General features: G+C 44.6%; 1 protein-coding gene across 1 annotated transcript in view; it reads left to right on the top strand.

Annotated features, from left to right (window-relative positions):
- The window catches only part of KATNAL1 (katanin catalytic subunit A1 like 1), a 314538-nt gene that overhangs the window by 53544 nt on the left and 245281 nt on the right, over positions 1-15713 (top strand). Inside the window, exon 2 of the mRNA XM_078657135.1 lies at positions 1770-1942. Coding sequence (XP_078513261.1) covers positions 1781-1942 — 162 coding nt within the window. The 5' untranslated portion in view covers positions 1770-1780. The remainder of the gene's footprint in view (positions 1-1769; positions 1943-15713) is intronic.

Below are 15713 nucleotides of genomic sequence, written 5' to 3'. Positions count from 1 at the left end.
CCTGTAGTATGTAGCTCTATATATCCCGTTACGCTTGCAGTGTGACTACCAATGTCAAAGGTTACAAGGAAGCCTAACCGCATAATTCTAGATTCTTTACGATTGTGGAAATGTCATTAAAGACTGTTACACACCCAGGGAATGTAATTGCAGATGCCTCTTAAGCAGCTATTGTACATTTCTGGCGACCCATAGGGTGTTAGCGCAGCTGTTTGGAATGTGCAGAGCTGCTGTGTTATTCAGTAGATGTGCAGAGGCGGGGCAGCTGTGGGAACGAGGTTAGAGAACTCGGGCAATGAGTAGGTAAGTAGGTGATCGGCCTAAACTGGGGAATGACTGCCTGAATGCTGACTGACCAGCTCTGGAAATCTCACTGATCATTGATTCAGAGAGCAGAACATGCTGCCGAGAGGAGGGAGGGGGCAGGAGGAATGATGGGGCAGGCAAGGGAATACTGTGTAACCTGGTTCCTATGCTTCGAGCCTTTGCTGGCTCTTGGAATTATGCTCTGGGGCTCTGTGTATGTGTGTGTGGCTCTGTGTGTGTGTGTGTGTGTGGCTCTGTGTGGTGCTCTGTTTGTGTGTGTGTGTGGTGCTGTGTGTGTGTGTGTGTGTGGTGCTCTGTGTGTGTGTGTGGTGCTCTGTGTGTGTGTGCGTGTGGCTCTGTGTGTGTGTGTGGCTGTGTGTGTGTGTGTGTGTGTGTGTACAAATGCAATAGGTCTCGCATTTACGAGAGATTAAGCTATTGGCATTGTAAATGACAATGCCATTTATTTATCTGTTTTCAAAACAAACCAACACATAAATAACAATTTTGTCATTTACAATGCCAATAGCTCTAACTTTTGCAAAGGCGAGACCGTTGCATTGTAAATGCTTGTTTAAATTGCATTCCTTTTGCATCCTGACCCTGGTGTGGTTTTTTTTCCAGCTTTGATCAGAAGACCATGAGCTCTGTTGTTGAACAGCATAGTTAAATAAGGACCACCTAAAACGGGTTCTCTGGATGTATATTCCACTGTGAAAAACACAGAGGGCGGGTTCGAAAAATGAATAGGGCTGTCACAGATTTTCCAAGCACGCTAAGATTTCTATTCCTACACCAATCCCTTTGTTTCATTTAATTATTTGAATCACATTTCTTGATTTCACCTTTCACTTTACTAACTCCTCCTTTGTGATGCCAGTGATTGGCCTTCAAAATTGTCTTAGGCTCATGACGTTCTAGTATTTAAATCTAAAATTGCCCTTTTTTAAAATTATGTAATACTTTAGTGTGCGCTGTTTTTTTTATAAGCAGATATCTATTTATTATTGGTGTACTTTTCTTTTGTTTAAAGCTAGGCACCAATGGTATTTCCATGCATAAATGAGGCAGGATGTCTAGTAATGATAATACTGCTCTGGTGCCACTGGGTGAGGTTCACAGTGTTCTCGTGGTTATGGGGACACCATCTTATCCTTTTGAATAGAAAGTAGGTGTTACCAAAATTATCCAGAGGAAAGATCAGTGCTTTCTGGCATTTCGTGCCTCTCAGTTGGACCTACAGTTATCTTTGCTTGTGCATTGTGCCATAAGGTAAAATATCTTATTTATGCATGTTGCATGCCAAGGACATATGTGAGCTAATATGTGGTATGTCAATGTTGTTCTATACAGGTAAATATAAAGAAGGAGAAGAAAAACTCACTGTTTCAGCAATTTTTCTGTTGTTGAACTAGTAGAAATAATCCTATTCCTGTTTCATCTGAATACCTATTTTGTTTTAGGTCTGTGAAAGATGAGCCTGGTTGAGATTTGTGACAACGCCAAGAAGGGACGAGAATATGCTCTTCTTGGGAACTACGACTCTTCTATGGTGTATTATCAGGGTGTATTACAGCAGATTCAGAGGCATTGTCAGTCAATCCGAGATCCAGCAGTAAAGAGCAAGTGGCACCAGGTAGGATCTTTTAATGGGCAGTACATGCTGTCTGACAATGGCTGATAATGTTTTAAAGAAATTGCTAAAAAAAACTGATTCACACGTTGCCAATTCAGCACATTTGTCAATATTAGAATGCTTGTTCAAACTTTGCGTTGGTTCCTAAGCCTGCAGCTCATAGATTTAATCAGTGTGAGCAGTTTTTGTAAGAGTTTTTCTAATGTTTAGCTCTCAACGATTTGTTAGAAAGAGCCCTTTCAATGTTCTCTGTAACTCAGTGTGTCCTATGTAGAAGATACCATGTCCAAGAATGGTAACCTCAACCTGAGTTCCACTTTTAAGCACTGTTCTTTTTTTGCATTCATTGAACAGGATTTCAGGACACGTCCCCACCCCCTACATTGCACTCTCTCCCTATCCTTTGTGTGGGGCTACTTAATTTCCCTGAGTGCAGCGCCCTTTCTAACTTCCATCTATTAAGCAGGATTCTTCTCACTCCCCTTCACTGTGCTTTTGCTTCTATGTTTCCTCCTTATACACTGCATGGGCTATAAAGCCTGAGTGCTCATTCTTTTGTCCACCTTTGCGAAGGGACACAGAGCCATACACGGTTTCTCACTTGGGGAACAGGCATGTCCTATTACCAAGCATGGTAAAACTAATGGCAGATTGGACCAATGGATAGCATTCTGCCTGAGCGCCTGTAGAACTCAGCAAGACTGCAAGCTGATCTATGCCTCGAGTACAAAGAGATTCCAGATTTGAAAAGCATACATTTTAGGTGCAAAATCAATCTACTTGAATATTGTCTTGCTAAATAATCCCAGTTTGCCCCACTGAAGGGAGGTACCATAGTTTTCTTACTGAATTGTATTACATAACAGCGCTGCATTTAAATGTGTGTGTTATTCATCAATATTGCTGCTTTGAATTTCATGGTGAATGTCACAGGTAACTCTTTTAATCTTATAATGGTGTCTGAAATGGGGAGTCATTGGTTTGAAGGTGGTACCCTGAAATCACAGCATGTTCTGCTGGGTTCTACAATATTGTCTAGACACAGCGTATTGAAGATGCAGTTCTTGGGCGAATTTAGTTTTAGACTTGTCCTTTAACTGTTTTGAGGGGGTGGTATTTTCTTCTCTTTTTTCAATCTTTTCATTGAAAAGGTCATCAGGTAATTGACCTAACCACCCCCTTGTAGAATATGCTCAATATTCCCATAGTCAGTTTTCTAAAATTCACATAAGGGTCGATTACAATGTCATCCGGAAAGCATTCTGACCGAATCTGTCTCGGAATGGTTTCCGCCCGATTCGGATTCGAGGAGACAGAGCGACCGATTCCGATGGTTCCGGATACCATTCGGTCGGACTCCCATTGACTTCAATGGGTGCCTGTGTTGTTGGGGAAAATGGTGCACCCTGTGGCAGGCACCCCTTGGTGCTGCCACAATGTGCATGGCCTGAACGCGGGGTCCCTTGGGTAGCCCCACGGGCCCCATTTGGAAGGCTCTTGGTAAAGGTGGGCATGCTATGGGCCCCCAAAGTCAGATTCTGACAGCCGATCTGTGTCAGAACAACTGATTTGGAAAGGCTGCCCGAATCTTACATCGTAATCGCTCGGTCGGAAATGCGGACCGGTGACCTATACGAGTCGGCTCCGAACGACTCTGTTCCTCCGAATGCTATCCAGAACCGACTCAGACAGTCTGAATGCTTTATGGTCATCGTAATCAGTCATTCTGAAAGCTTTCGGATTCAGTCGGAAAGACTGGTTCCGGAACTGATTCGGCAGACCCGAGTCCAATTCGGACCCTTTCTGGACGACATCGAAATCGACCCCATAGTGTTCATGGCAAAAGGCGAGGGATTGCTCTTATAACCTGCTTGGCATAGCGAGATTTAGGTCTACTTTTAATTCAGGGAAATAACTAGTTAGTAAAGCATCCAAAAAGTCTGTCACATAGATCTTGAATAATGGGACTGTCACATTTTACTCATCATGGTAATTTGTTTATTTTAGGCATTAGCTACACATATGAATGGTGTTAAGTTTCATTTCTGTGTTCGTAAGGGCTGTAGATTGCTAATGCCTCTGGAATCCAAACTGTTACAACTGTGAAGCTGGACCAGTGTCCCACGGATCCATTTGTTTACCGATGTTGTGCAAAAAATGGTGTTGCACTAATTCACTCATAAATATACCTATATTGTGCTCCAAACATTCCAGTTTTTCTAATTTTAAACTACTGCCTCCTTTATTTATTTGTTAGGTAAATAGACTGTTGCCCTGCTTTTCATTTATTATTTCCTCTTAATTATTTATTTAAATACTCAAATCTACATTTTGTAAAAACTAAAGTAATCTATAAGTGTTTTTCTTTTCCAACCTATGTTAAATCCTCTAATGTTGATCTTCTCATGAATTATCTCATATTGCTTGTATTGTGGTGAAAATAAACGTAGCAAAGTTCTTTGAACATGGTTACTGATAGTAAGGTTCTGAATAACATTAGTTGGCCTTACCTAATTTATTGTGCTATCACACCGATATCCTTTGCACTCTTACTACAACCCAGCAATCTGCGAAACATTTGCACTGCACCAACTTTCAATATCCTTTTGATATATTTCTTCTTCTGTGGTGTTGGCCTCCCTTTCCTAATTTGTATCCATAAGCCCATTTTATAAGTAGATTGTAAATTCATCACCATAGAGAATTTTAAAAACATTTCAGAAAATATTAGTCCTGCTACTGATCCCTGTGTTCATTAATCCATGCCACCCATTTGCATGCCTCTCCATTTACCATTGCTCCCTTTGCTGCATTCTTTTGAGAAGTATTATATTTACACTATATATTTATGTTCATGCCTGATACCATTTTATTTATAATGTTTCCATGTACTACCATTATTTAATCAAGTACGACAGCTGACATTGGCTGAGTTGCCCTTATCCAACTGGGCCATCATATTCGAGCACGCAAAACGTTTCTTTAGTTTGTGTCTCCAGAATCGCGTTAGAATGTTAGTTACTGAAAGTTTATTGTCCACTCACCTTATAAGTGGATTGCTCCCTTCCATGTACTGCTCCGCCAGGTGGCTGCTGCTGCTGCGCACGTTGCTGCTGCTGATCCTCTGGTCAGGAGTTCGAGGCCCTCCTCCACCCACAGGCTACCGACTGCGCCTCATCCCCGGTGGTCTAGTGGTAGAGTGTCACTGCTCTGCTGTTGGGCTGCTCTGTCTCGCTTTTACTGCCTTTTTGCCTTTTCTGATCCTTTTTCTGTCCTTCTCGTACTTTTCTTTTCTCCTTTGCTTCGCCGATCTTGCCCCTGCGATCACCCGCAGGTTCGCCACCTCCAGTGACTCTTTTCCACTCGCTGCGTTTTCCAGCCTCCCAGCTGTCCAGCCCCCGTATACTAATTAATGGCAGCCACTGCACAGTGAGGGGGCAGCCCACTGACCCTATTAGTGGACTGCTCCCTTCCCTGCATAGCTCCGCCTGGCAGCTGCTGCCCCCATTGCTGCTGCTGACCCTCTGGTCAGGAGTTCGAGGCCCCCCTCCAACTGCAGGCTCCCACCTGCGCCTCATCCCTGGTGGTCTAGTGGTAGTGCGTCAATGCTCTGCTTACTGCGCTGCCCTCTGTCTATCTTTTTCTGCCTTTGATCCCTATTTTGATTCTGCTATTTTGCCTTTTCTGATCCTTTTTCTGTCCCTCTTGCACTTGTCTTTTCTCCTTTACTTTGCCGCTCTTACTCCTGCCGCTGTGATCCTACACGGCCCGCCTCCCTCCAGTGAGTCATTCCCGCTCCCTGCATTTGCCACTTCCCAGCTGTCCAGCCTCTCCTGCACACTACTTAATGGGGGCTGCTCGACTGCGCCGCTTGTGCGCCAAAGGCAAGCCCGTCTGCGCTCGTCCGTGCATGGACCTCACCCAGCTCCTGGTTCTTGGACCTTCCACCAATACGAAGCCAGCACCCTCCTCTCCCTCAACACAGGATGCCACATCGCCTGCCACCTTGCATTAACGAAGGACTCCCAAGGACCCTTCTCCTGCCGAAACTGCAGCTACACCCTCGCCCACCTCCACACTCCAGCTCCAACGCACCTTGTGAATAACTCTTTGAACTTTTTGACCTGCCCACCTGGAATCTGCATCGTTAGATTCTCCATCGCCCCTGGCTGGCTGTGGGGGTTTTGCTGGTTGCTGAGGGGACTCTTGCTTGCCCCGGTCGCCACCTTTTCCTTCCCGCGGACCATGCGTTTCCCTGGACTCCATCACCCAGAGGGCAGCGCGGTCTCGCGAGCGGCGTGCAGCAGTTTCCCCGCCCCCGGGGCTTTAAATTTGTGCACGGGCTCCCGCGGCGCGGGGCGCGCCCGGGCTAAGCCCGGGCCATGGGCGGGCCTGTCCTTGCCCGTCTCTGACCGGATGAGGCCGGGCTGGGCCCGATCCCTTGGTTCTACTTCCTGAATATCAATTATTGCTATCACTAAAACGTGTATTGTTGAAATCAACGGTATTTGGTTTCTCTAGGAGGTCAGAAAACGCCCACTATTACGGGAAAAAGGAAACTAGTGAGTCCCAAACTGCCCAGGGGTAATAAGTCGACTTCCGACTCTCAGCAAACTCTCCTGAATTATCTAACTGGGGCAGTAGGAGTATTAGACAAGCAAATTTTATCAGTTGAGGAGTCAATTGAAGGGACTTCCTCGAGATTAAGTCAAGAGTCACTCCATCACGAAGAAATTGTTCATTTAGGCCCAGTGAAGACAGTGGAAAATCCTTCCAATGGTTGTATCCAACCGAGCTCTGACAAGTTTCTATCCATTGTCAGTGACTCTTCTAAGCAACCACCCCCAAAAAAGCATAAAAATCCGAGTTCCAACGATAGACAAAATATCTCGAAAGATATAGCTCAAGTTGTGATTCATTCTTCTCCTAATCTGAGAAAACTAGTGAAACGTACCAAACAGGGAAAAAACCGAGCAGGGCACTACAAAGGCCAATCAAAGCGAAAGGCCGAACCAACCAGCAGTCCTATAACTCAATTGGATATCAAGAACCTGGTATCCCTGGTGGAGAGGTTAGATCTATATGTAAGGGTTAGGTTGGACCAGCTATCATCCAGAATGACCAACATATAGGATCTTCTTAGCGGCAAGCTCAACCCAGGGGCCCAAAATTCGAATAGTTGTGATAATGCCAGCACGGATACTAATATCCCCACAGGAAAATCATACTCTCCATCAAATGTGGCCAGTGCAAATAAGAGATTAGACCAGGCTGTAAATAGCAAAGCATTGAATGATAATGGACCCACAGCAAATAAAGAGAAACGGGCACAGTATCTGCCTAAAACATCATCTAATATGCACGATAGAAGTTCAATAACCCCCCTGGCCTCCATACCTCAGGTACAACCGTCCCCTTTCCACCAACAGCAACAACAGGCACATCCAACGACATTTCTTCCCGGGGATCCACCTGTCATAGACACTCATTTAGATCTTCCCCCAGAAGCTACCCCTTACATTATTGTCCTGGGTTACGCACCTAAAAAGCAAGTTGCTAAAGAGGAATCCTGGGTATTCCTTAAAAATAAATGATTACATTGTTTAAGCACTAGGGTAGGATTAAATTGACCCCTATTCCAGGACTACAAGATGGTTAGACGAGTTCAGTGGGTGGGACCACATGAAAAAATGCTAGTAGGTGACTGTATAGTCATGACATTTGGTTCACCGCTGTTGGTAAATGAAATCTTGAGGTTTGGTGTAAATCATACTGTAGATGCCGTTGGGATAAACATTTTACCGCTGGGTTTCTTCTATCCTCCCAGAAGAAACAACCAGACCCCCGCTAACTGTAGAAACGCTTTCATTCATCAAGCTCAAATGCAGTCTGTTCCTACCTACAATAGATTTAATGTTCTCTCAGGGCTGGATGATAATGAATGACTGAAAGCGGTGGACATTCTAACAAGGGGATCACCGCCTGCTAGTTCCAGCTTGGTTCTCTCGAAATGCAAGCACTAGGAAATTGTCCTGGCAGTCTGGAAATATTTAATTCTTTAAACCCAAACGTGCAACGTCTAGTACCAATTACAGTGCTCGAGGCTGCGGGGCCCCATACGACTGCGGTGGAGAATGAAACCGAGCTGACGGCCTCCATATTAAACACAGAGGCATTCGCCCATGTTTCGACAGGCCAGCTCGACCCAAGAGATCTAAAACTCGATATTGTCTTTTGGAATGTAGCGGGGCTTCATTCCAAAAAGACCAATGATACTTGGTTTGAATTGGTGGGGAAGCATAATATTGTGTGCTTACAAGAGACCTGGTCAAGCACCCCAATTCATTTGGAGGGGGATGAGACTTATTTCTCGAAGGCCTTGCCTTCTGCTTTGGGAAGGCTGAAGGGGGGGTCTAATAACGTACATATCAAATGTTTTAACTTTCAAGGATATTGTTCCATTGCGGTTGGAAAGTAATTATCTGATCCTCCTGCTAACTGTAAATAAGTCGTCCATTTAGTTTTTGGTCAACTTTTATAATAACCTTAACCAAGCTGATTTAATTGTTGTTTTAAAAAAATATTTTTTCCTTTTTACAAGAATTGCGAATTAAGTATATTAACTGATAGTTTGTGTTGTTCTGGGGTGGAGATTTTAACGTATCACTTTGTAAAAAGAATAACAGTAATAATTGCGGAATCCAGGATGAGTGTGGGAATAATTTAACACATTTTACTCACGTGAATATTGGCAACGGCATGAATGAGATTCTGTTTGCAATGGAGCTGGGTTTTGCCAATGAACTGGTTGTTCCCTCAGTCATGTTTTCAACCCACATTCAATGGGAGGGGACTCTCAAGTACAATCAACTTTATACTAGTTTCTTTTAGTATTGCACCTATCATGCGGAAGTTTAATACAATTAACAACGAAGGCAGCGATCACTTTCCCAGTAGCCTTTCATTATTTTTAGCAACAGCTTTGGGGAAGTCCAACCATTTGAGTCTCCTGGATCAAAAATGGGAAAAAATTGACCCAGCCTTAATGACAGCCAATGTGGTTAAGCGAGCTTTGCCTTTACTGGAAATTTGCCTTAACTCTAACGCTTCCCATGAAGAAATATTGTCCAGCTATATAACCATTACTAGAATTGTACAAGAAGAATTACGTCAAAAACAATCAAAAAAAGGGAATATTAAAAAGGGGTGGTTTAACACAGAGTGTACAAAAGCTTACTCGAGACTAAAAACTGCACTCCATAAAACTAATCGGGATAAAGAAGAGATTATCAGACTTAAAAAGGCCCTTAACGTGGCCCTAAAAACCCGAAAAATTGAGATAAGAAATGGTCTAATGGACCAACTACATAAGAGTTGCTCTATGAACAATAGTGCCAATTTCTGGAGAGTATTCAAATCCCCCTTTCTTTCAGATACGAATATTCCTCTAAGATAGACGTTGCTGTAGACGATAAAACATGGGTTAACCACTTTTCCCAAATATTCAGCTTGGCCCCGAATGTAAATCCTGAGCATTCTGAGGAAGATGGGAGGGAAGTATTGCCTAATCAGTCAGTATACCCAATCCCATTAACTTTCATGCATACAGAGGTGATCAATGCCTTAATGGCCTCCAAATCTGGAAAAGCACCAGGACCTGATGGGGTCCCGGTTGATCTCTTTAAATATAATTTGAATTTATGGTCCCCCCCCCATCCTTATAAGAATGCTTGAAGCTGCCAATACTGTAGGATTAGTCGAATCATGGTCTGCCTCAATTTTATTACTGATTTTTTAAAAGGGTGATCGACACAGTGCAACTTGTAACCGACCTATATCCCTCTTAGATTCCCTTGGTAAGGTCGCTGGCAGCATCCTTCTAGAATGTCTCCAGGATTGGGCCACTGACCATAAAATAATCTCCGATCTACATTATGGGTTTCGCGAGGGACTGGGTACTGTGGAGCAAGCCTTGAATCTTTCACTTTTAATGGGGAAATACGCTCGAGACAAAGGGGGTATCTACACATCATGGCCTATGTCGATCTGACCGCAGCTTTTGATTGCGTCAGCCATACGAAATTGTGGTTGATCATTTTGGCAATGGGGGTGGATCCACCACTGGTAAATTTCCTTTGTGAGCTCTACTCGGGGGCATCAGCAAGAGTCAGGTACGGACTCAGGGGAGAACTTACCGAGCCATTCCGGGTGGAGAAAGGGGTGAGGCAAGGTTGTGTCCTGGCTCCCCTCTTATTCACCCTTTATATCAATGGGTTAGAAGCAGTAATGTTGGAAGGGAGTCAGGACCTGCCTTCCATTCGTCGTCGTCCAATACCGGCACTATTAAATGCCGACGACGCGGTGATTATGACAAGAACCCCCCTGCAGCTCCAGCAGGTTTTAGACAAATACTGCAGCTTCATGGCAAGTTTGAATCTCATGGTGAACATAAAAAAGACGTATGTAATGCACGCAGGTCCCAGACCAAAAAAGATAAAAGATATTTTTATAAATCACATTAAGCTGGAGCGTACGACTTCCTATCCCTATTTAGGGATTTTAATTGATAATAAGTCCTTATGGACGCAGGCTATAAACACGAGGAAACTGTTATTCCTTAGGGCTACTACTGCTCTTGTAGCATTTGCCCAGAAGATAGGGAAGAGGTCCCCCCCCAAAAAAGATAAAGATATATCAAGCCAAATGCATTAGTGTAGTCAGTTATGGCGCAGGGGTGTGGGGCCACGCTAAGGTGGATGTTTTACAGAAGATTGAGAATAGCTTCCTGAGATATTTACTCGCAGTCCCTCAGAGCACCTCGACATATAGTTGCCTTTTAGAGCTAGGGTTGGAATATATATCCGATATTGTCAGAATCCAACCAATCCTGTTATGGCATCGTGTCTGGACATCGGAACAGTGTGAATTGTCACGACGCCTGTGTGTCCGTGTGATGATGTTTCCTTACAATCTCCAATTCACACATTGCTATTTTGTAGATTTTATGTAAATCCACGAAGTCAATGGATAGCCCCTATATTGAGATCAATGGCTTTACGAAGTTGTCGCCCAGCTTTCCTAGCGCTCCAATTCCTGGAAAATGAACTTTATGCTAAGTCTATAGCCTGTTTTTTGAAGTTCTGTGTCAATCATCGTCCTAATCTTGGTTGAATCCAGATGCACTGACACTTTGACTCGAAGCACTTTGTCTTAATTATTCCTTTTTTAATAACTATTGAATTCGCAATGTACTGATTGTACTGATTGTATTTATTGCTGGAAAATGTTTTTATGTTTTTTCTACAAACTATGGAAACCGAATAAAGGAATTTGACCACTCCAGCTCCTCTCACCACCCAGCTGACCAACAGCGCACATGACCGGCTCAGCGGCATTCTCCTCAACACGTGCTCCCTCCACAAACACGCCATCAAAATCTGGGACCTCCTCGACTCCGTCACTCCTGACATTGTCTTCCTCACAGAAACCTGGACTTACCCTAGCTCTGGCCCGTACATCGCCATCACCATCCCCAACGCTACAATATCACTCAAGGACCACGCCAAATGACCAGGAGGAGGCATCGCCAACGTATACAAGCACACCCTCCGCCGTTTCATCCACTCAAACGACCCAACGACAACCATGGAACACCTCCACTTACAGATTCAGACCAACCCCAACACCACCCTCCGCGGCACCATCGTCTACAGGCCCCCTCCCCCCCTTCCTTCAACAAAGCCATTGTTGACTTCATCGCATCCCAGGCTCTGGCATCCACCAATTACATCCTACTCAGCGACCTTAACTTTCATCTGGACAACCCCAGTGACCAGAAGACAGCATCCCTTCTGGAGAACCTCGCCGACATTGGACTCAAGCAGCTAGTCACCACTCTGACTCATGCATCGCGACCCCGTCTTCTCTGCCAGCAGAAACATCACCTACAACTACACCGCCAAACTCCTCTGGACCGACCACCACTGCTTGCACTTCTCCTTCACTACATCCACCGTACACCACCACCCTCCGTCGTAGCTGAAGCATCTCACCTCATCTCTCAGCACCACCACACCACTAACACCTTAGCACGCAACCTCCACCGATGGCTCTCCAACTGCGCCGACTCTCTGGCATTCCGCACCAAGGCACCTGGCAAGCAACCCTCCAAGAAAACCAGCTGGCTCACACCCGCCCTCCAAGATTCCAGTTGCATCTGTAGACGACTCGAGAAGAGATGGAGGAACAACAAAACCCCGGAAACCCTCTTCAACGTCTACATGGCCGCCTTCGCTGTCATCATCAGGAACCACGGACTCAACATAGTCTCCTACGCCGACAAAAACACCCAGCTGATCGTCTCCCACACCGATGAACCCACAGCTGCCAGAATCAACTTCCACAGCGAGATGAAGGCCATTGCCACCTGGATTAAAGATAGTTGTCTCAAACTCAACTCATCCGAAAACGAAGTACTCATTTTGTGACCCACACCCTCAGTGTGGGAAAACTCTTAGTGGGCTGCCGCATTGTGAACTCCCCAACCCCACGGACCACGCACATAACCTCGGCATCTACTGGACTCCTTGCTCACAAAGAACCACCAGATCAATGCCATGTCCTCATCATGCTTCCACCCCCTCCGCCTACTTCAAGACATTGAGATGGATCCCCACCGAATCCAAAAAGATGGTCATCCACGCAGTCATCACCAGTAGACTCGACTACAGCAATGCACTGTACGCCGGCGTCATCCAGAAACTCCTCAGGAAACTAAAGAGCATTCAAAACACCACAGCCAGACTGGTCCTCAACTTCCCCCTCCGCAGCCACATCCCCAAACACCTTTGAGAACTACACTGGCTCCCAGTCCACAAAAGAATCACCATCGAGCTCCTCACACATGCTTACAAAGCCCTTAACGATGCATGACCAGCATATCTGAACCACTGCATCTCATTCCACGTACCCGCCTCACACCTTCGCTCTGCCCAACTGGCCCGAGCCACCATCCCACATGTCAACAAGACCAGAGCCGGAGGAAGATCCTTCTCCTACCTCGCCACCACGACCTGGAACACCCTCCCACTACACCTCTGGCAATAGCCTTTGCTAACCCAATTCAGTAAGGATCTCCAGACCTGGCTCTTCGACTGAACCACTGCGCCCAGATGGATCAGCCACTCCTCTCAGCTCCTTGAGACCCTTATGGGTGAGTAGCTGCACTAAATAACCCCCTGATTTATTGATTGTTTAAATTATACTTTACACTTACGTCTACTAAATGTACAGGGAAGATTCTGATGAGAGAAAGCACTCTGCTAATTCGTTTTCAGGGATTAAAAATTGTAGCCCGACAGGTCTTGAATGCAGAGGAGACCTGGAAAATATTTATATAATTAGTACATGCTATATCTGGAAATGCCCTTCTTAGAAAAGCGAATGTATACACTTTGGGCGGTGGACTCTTTCTTTATTTGAATGAATTCATTCAAAGTTCTGAAGCCTCAACAATAGTGTAAGAAGCAAAGGTGCATTGTTCCCTTAGTGAGAGGGCACAATAATATTATTTGTGTTGGTGCAATATATAGGTCAGCATTAAAGCACAAATGACTGTATAAAGATTTAGGTCAATCTATTCCTAACATTTTATTGGTTATAATGTTGATTAGGGGACATTAGCTTGAAGAAACTGATTGGAGCATTCCAACGGCTTCTGCTTCTAGGTGACTGAATATTCTAGACTACTTTCACTGGTATGTGCACGAGGAGGTAGTAATGCACCCCATTTACATTGAAACACTTTTACAGAAATCTATGGACGCTTAAGCATTAGGGACTACTGAATGGTGTGCTTTTAATTAAGAACATTAGCAAATCCAGATACATAAGGTTTGTTAGTTCTCCAAGAAACCGAGGTTCCCAGAGCCACCAATTAAGCTGCACCTTTTATAATGGTTTTCCATTGTATACCGACTATAGAGCAATTTATATGGTAAAATATAAAGATAGAAAAACTATGTATGAAGGAACCCTATATTTCAGATACTGAGTTTAGGAGCAGTGGTTATTTGGTCATCATTGAATTTGAGGGTACCCATACTAGCATCAAATTTAGAGGGCATTCTTGGAAATCGCTTCTTTCATACACATTAACTTACATTTGGAAGGCACAAATGCAGAGAAAATAAAACGTTTTCTACTGTTCTGTGTGTCCCTAAGTCTCCCGCTTAAAATGGTACCTCATTTGTGGAAAGGTCCCAAAATGCAACATGGACACATCACAGCTTTCCACTGACAACTGATCCTTTTTTTCAGTGGGTGGACCTGTGGATTTTTTGTCCTACCTCCTAAGGAAACCTAGCAGACCTGCACATTTTTGAAAAATAGACACCAGGTCTAATCCAGGCTGGGGATGACTTGTGTGGCTGTCACCAGGTTTTCTAACCCAGCAGCCCATGCACGCCTCAAACTTTAACTAAAAAGCACATTCTCCTCACATTTCTGTGACAGAAGTTCTGGGATCTGAGGAGAGCCATAAATATCCTGTCACCTAGCATTCCTCCAAGACTCCCGAACAGAAGGGTGCCTCACATGTGTGGGTAGGCCTAGTGCCTGTGACAGGAAAGGTCCCTAACACAGTGTGGAGACAACATTTCCTGTCACAAATATTACCTAATTTGGCAATGGGGGTATCTGCGTTTTTTGGGCCAGGACTCGACAGCCACCAAGGAAACCTAGCAACATCAGTTAATTCTGAAAACTAAACAACCAGTGGAGTACAGGGTGGTGTGCTTCGCATGGATCCCACAAATGTTTCTTACTCACAATGCCCTTCCAATTCAAACTTTGCCTACAATTGCTTATTTCCCTTGCACTTCTTTGATGTAAACTCCCAGAATCTGTAGGATTCCACAAAATGCCTACCACTGAGTGTTCTCCCACTTGCCCCAATACAAATATTGCCTCACTTGAGTGGCTGGGCCTTGGGCCTGCAACAGGAACAGATCAAAGCAAGGTCAATGAGAGTCCCTTTGCAGCACGTGGCAGTGCTGGGTGGTAGGAAAATGTACCTCCCCATAGATTCCAGTACTTTTACTCCGTAATATGAAGGAAATGTATGTTTGTTTGTAGCCTATGTTTGAGGTGTTTGAGGTTTACAACGGCTTCTGGGTAAGAACCCTTTGTGTGATCCACGCGAGACACACCACTCGGGAGTCCCCCATTGTCTACTTTCCAAATATATCTGGGGTTGGTAGGTTTTCCCTAGAGACAATGTACATTCTAGCAGTTTGACACTAAAGACAATTATTACTGCACAAACATCTACTACTGAAGTACACACACACACTGGTTGGATTTGGCACAAGGGTGAGTGGAAAGCCCAAAATGTTAATTTTATTAACAAAAGATTTCACGAAAATGAAAACTTAGAAATTACTGTTATAAGATAATTGAAATTTCAGAATACTGAACCAGTGACTCACAGCTCTTGATCTGTAAAGCCACGACAAGACAACTGCTTTACATGGCATTCACACACCTTCCATGCTTCACACACACAAAACTATTCACGTTGCCAGTCGCAGGCCCAACACATTACAACACTCACATCAACCAAAGGCACCATTCATGTGCCCATCACTTTCACACATCCACAGGACTGAAACACTCATCACACCACCTAGCCGGTGGCGAAGTGTGTAGATTGGCGTTTGGCTGGTAGTGTGTGTAGACTGGCTTTTAGTTACCAGTCTGTGCATAGTGACCA

This window comes from Lissotriton helveticus, chromosome 8 (assembly GCF_964261635.1).
Source record: "Lissotriton helveticus chromosome 8, aLisHel1.1, whole genome shotgun sequence".
NCBI classification, from domain to species: Eukaryota; Metazoa; Chordata; class Amphibia; order Caudata; family Salamandridae; genus Lissotriton; species Lissotriton helveticus.
Note: the sequence above shows the minus strand (reverse complement) of the source record. Positions and strands in the feature narration are given on the sequence as shown.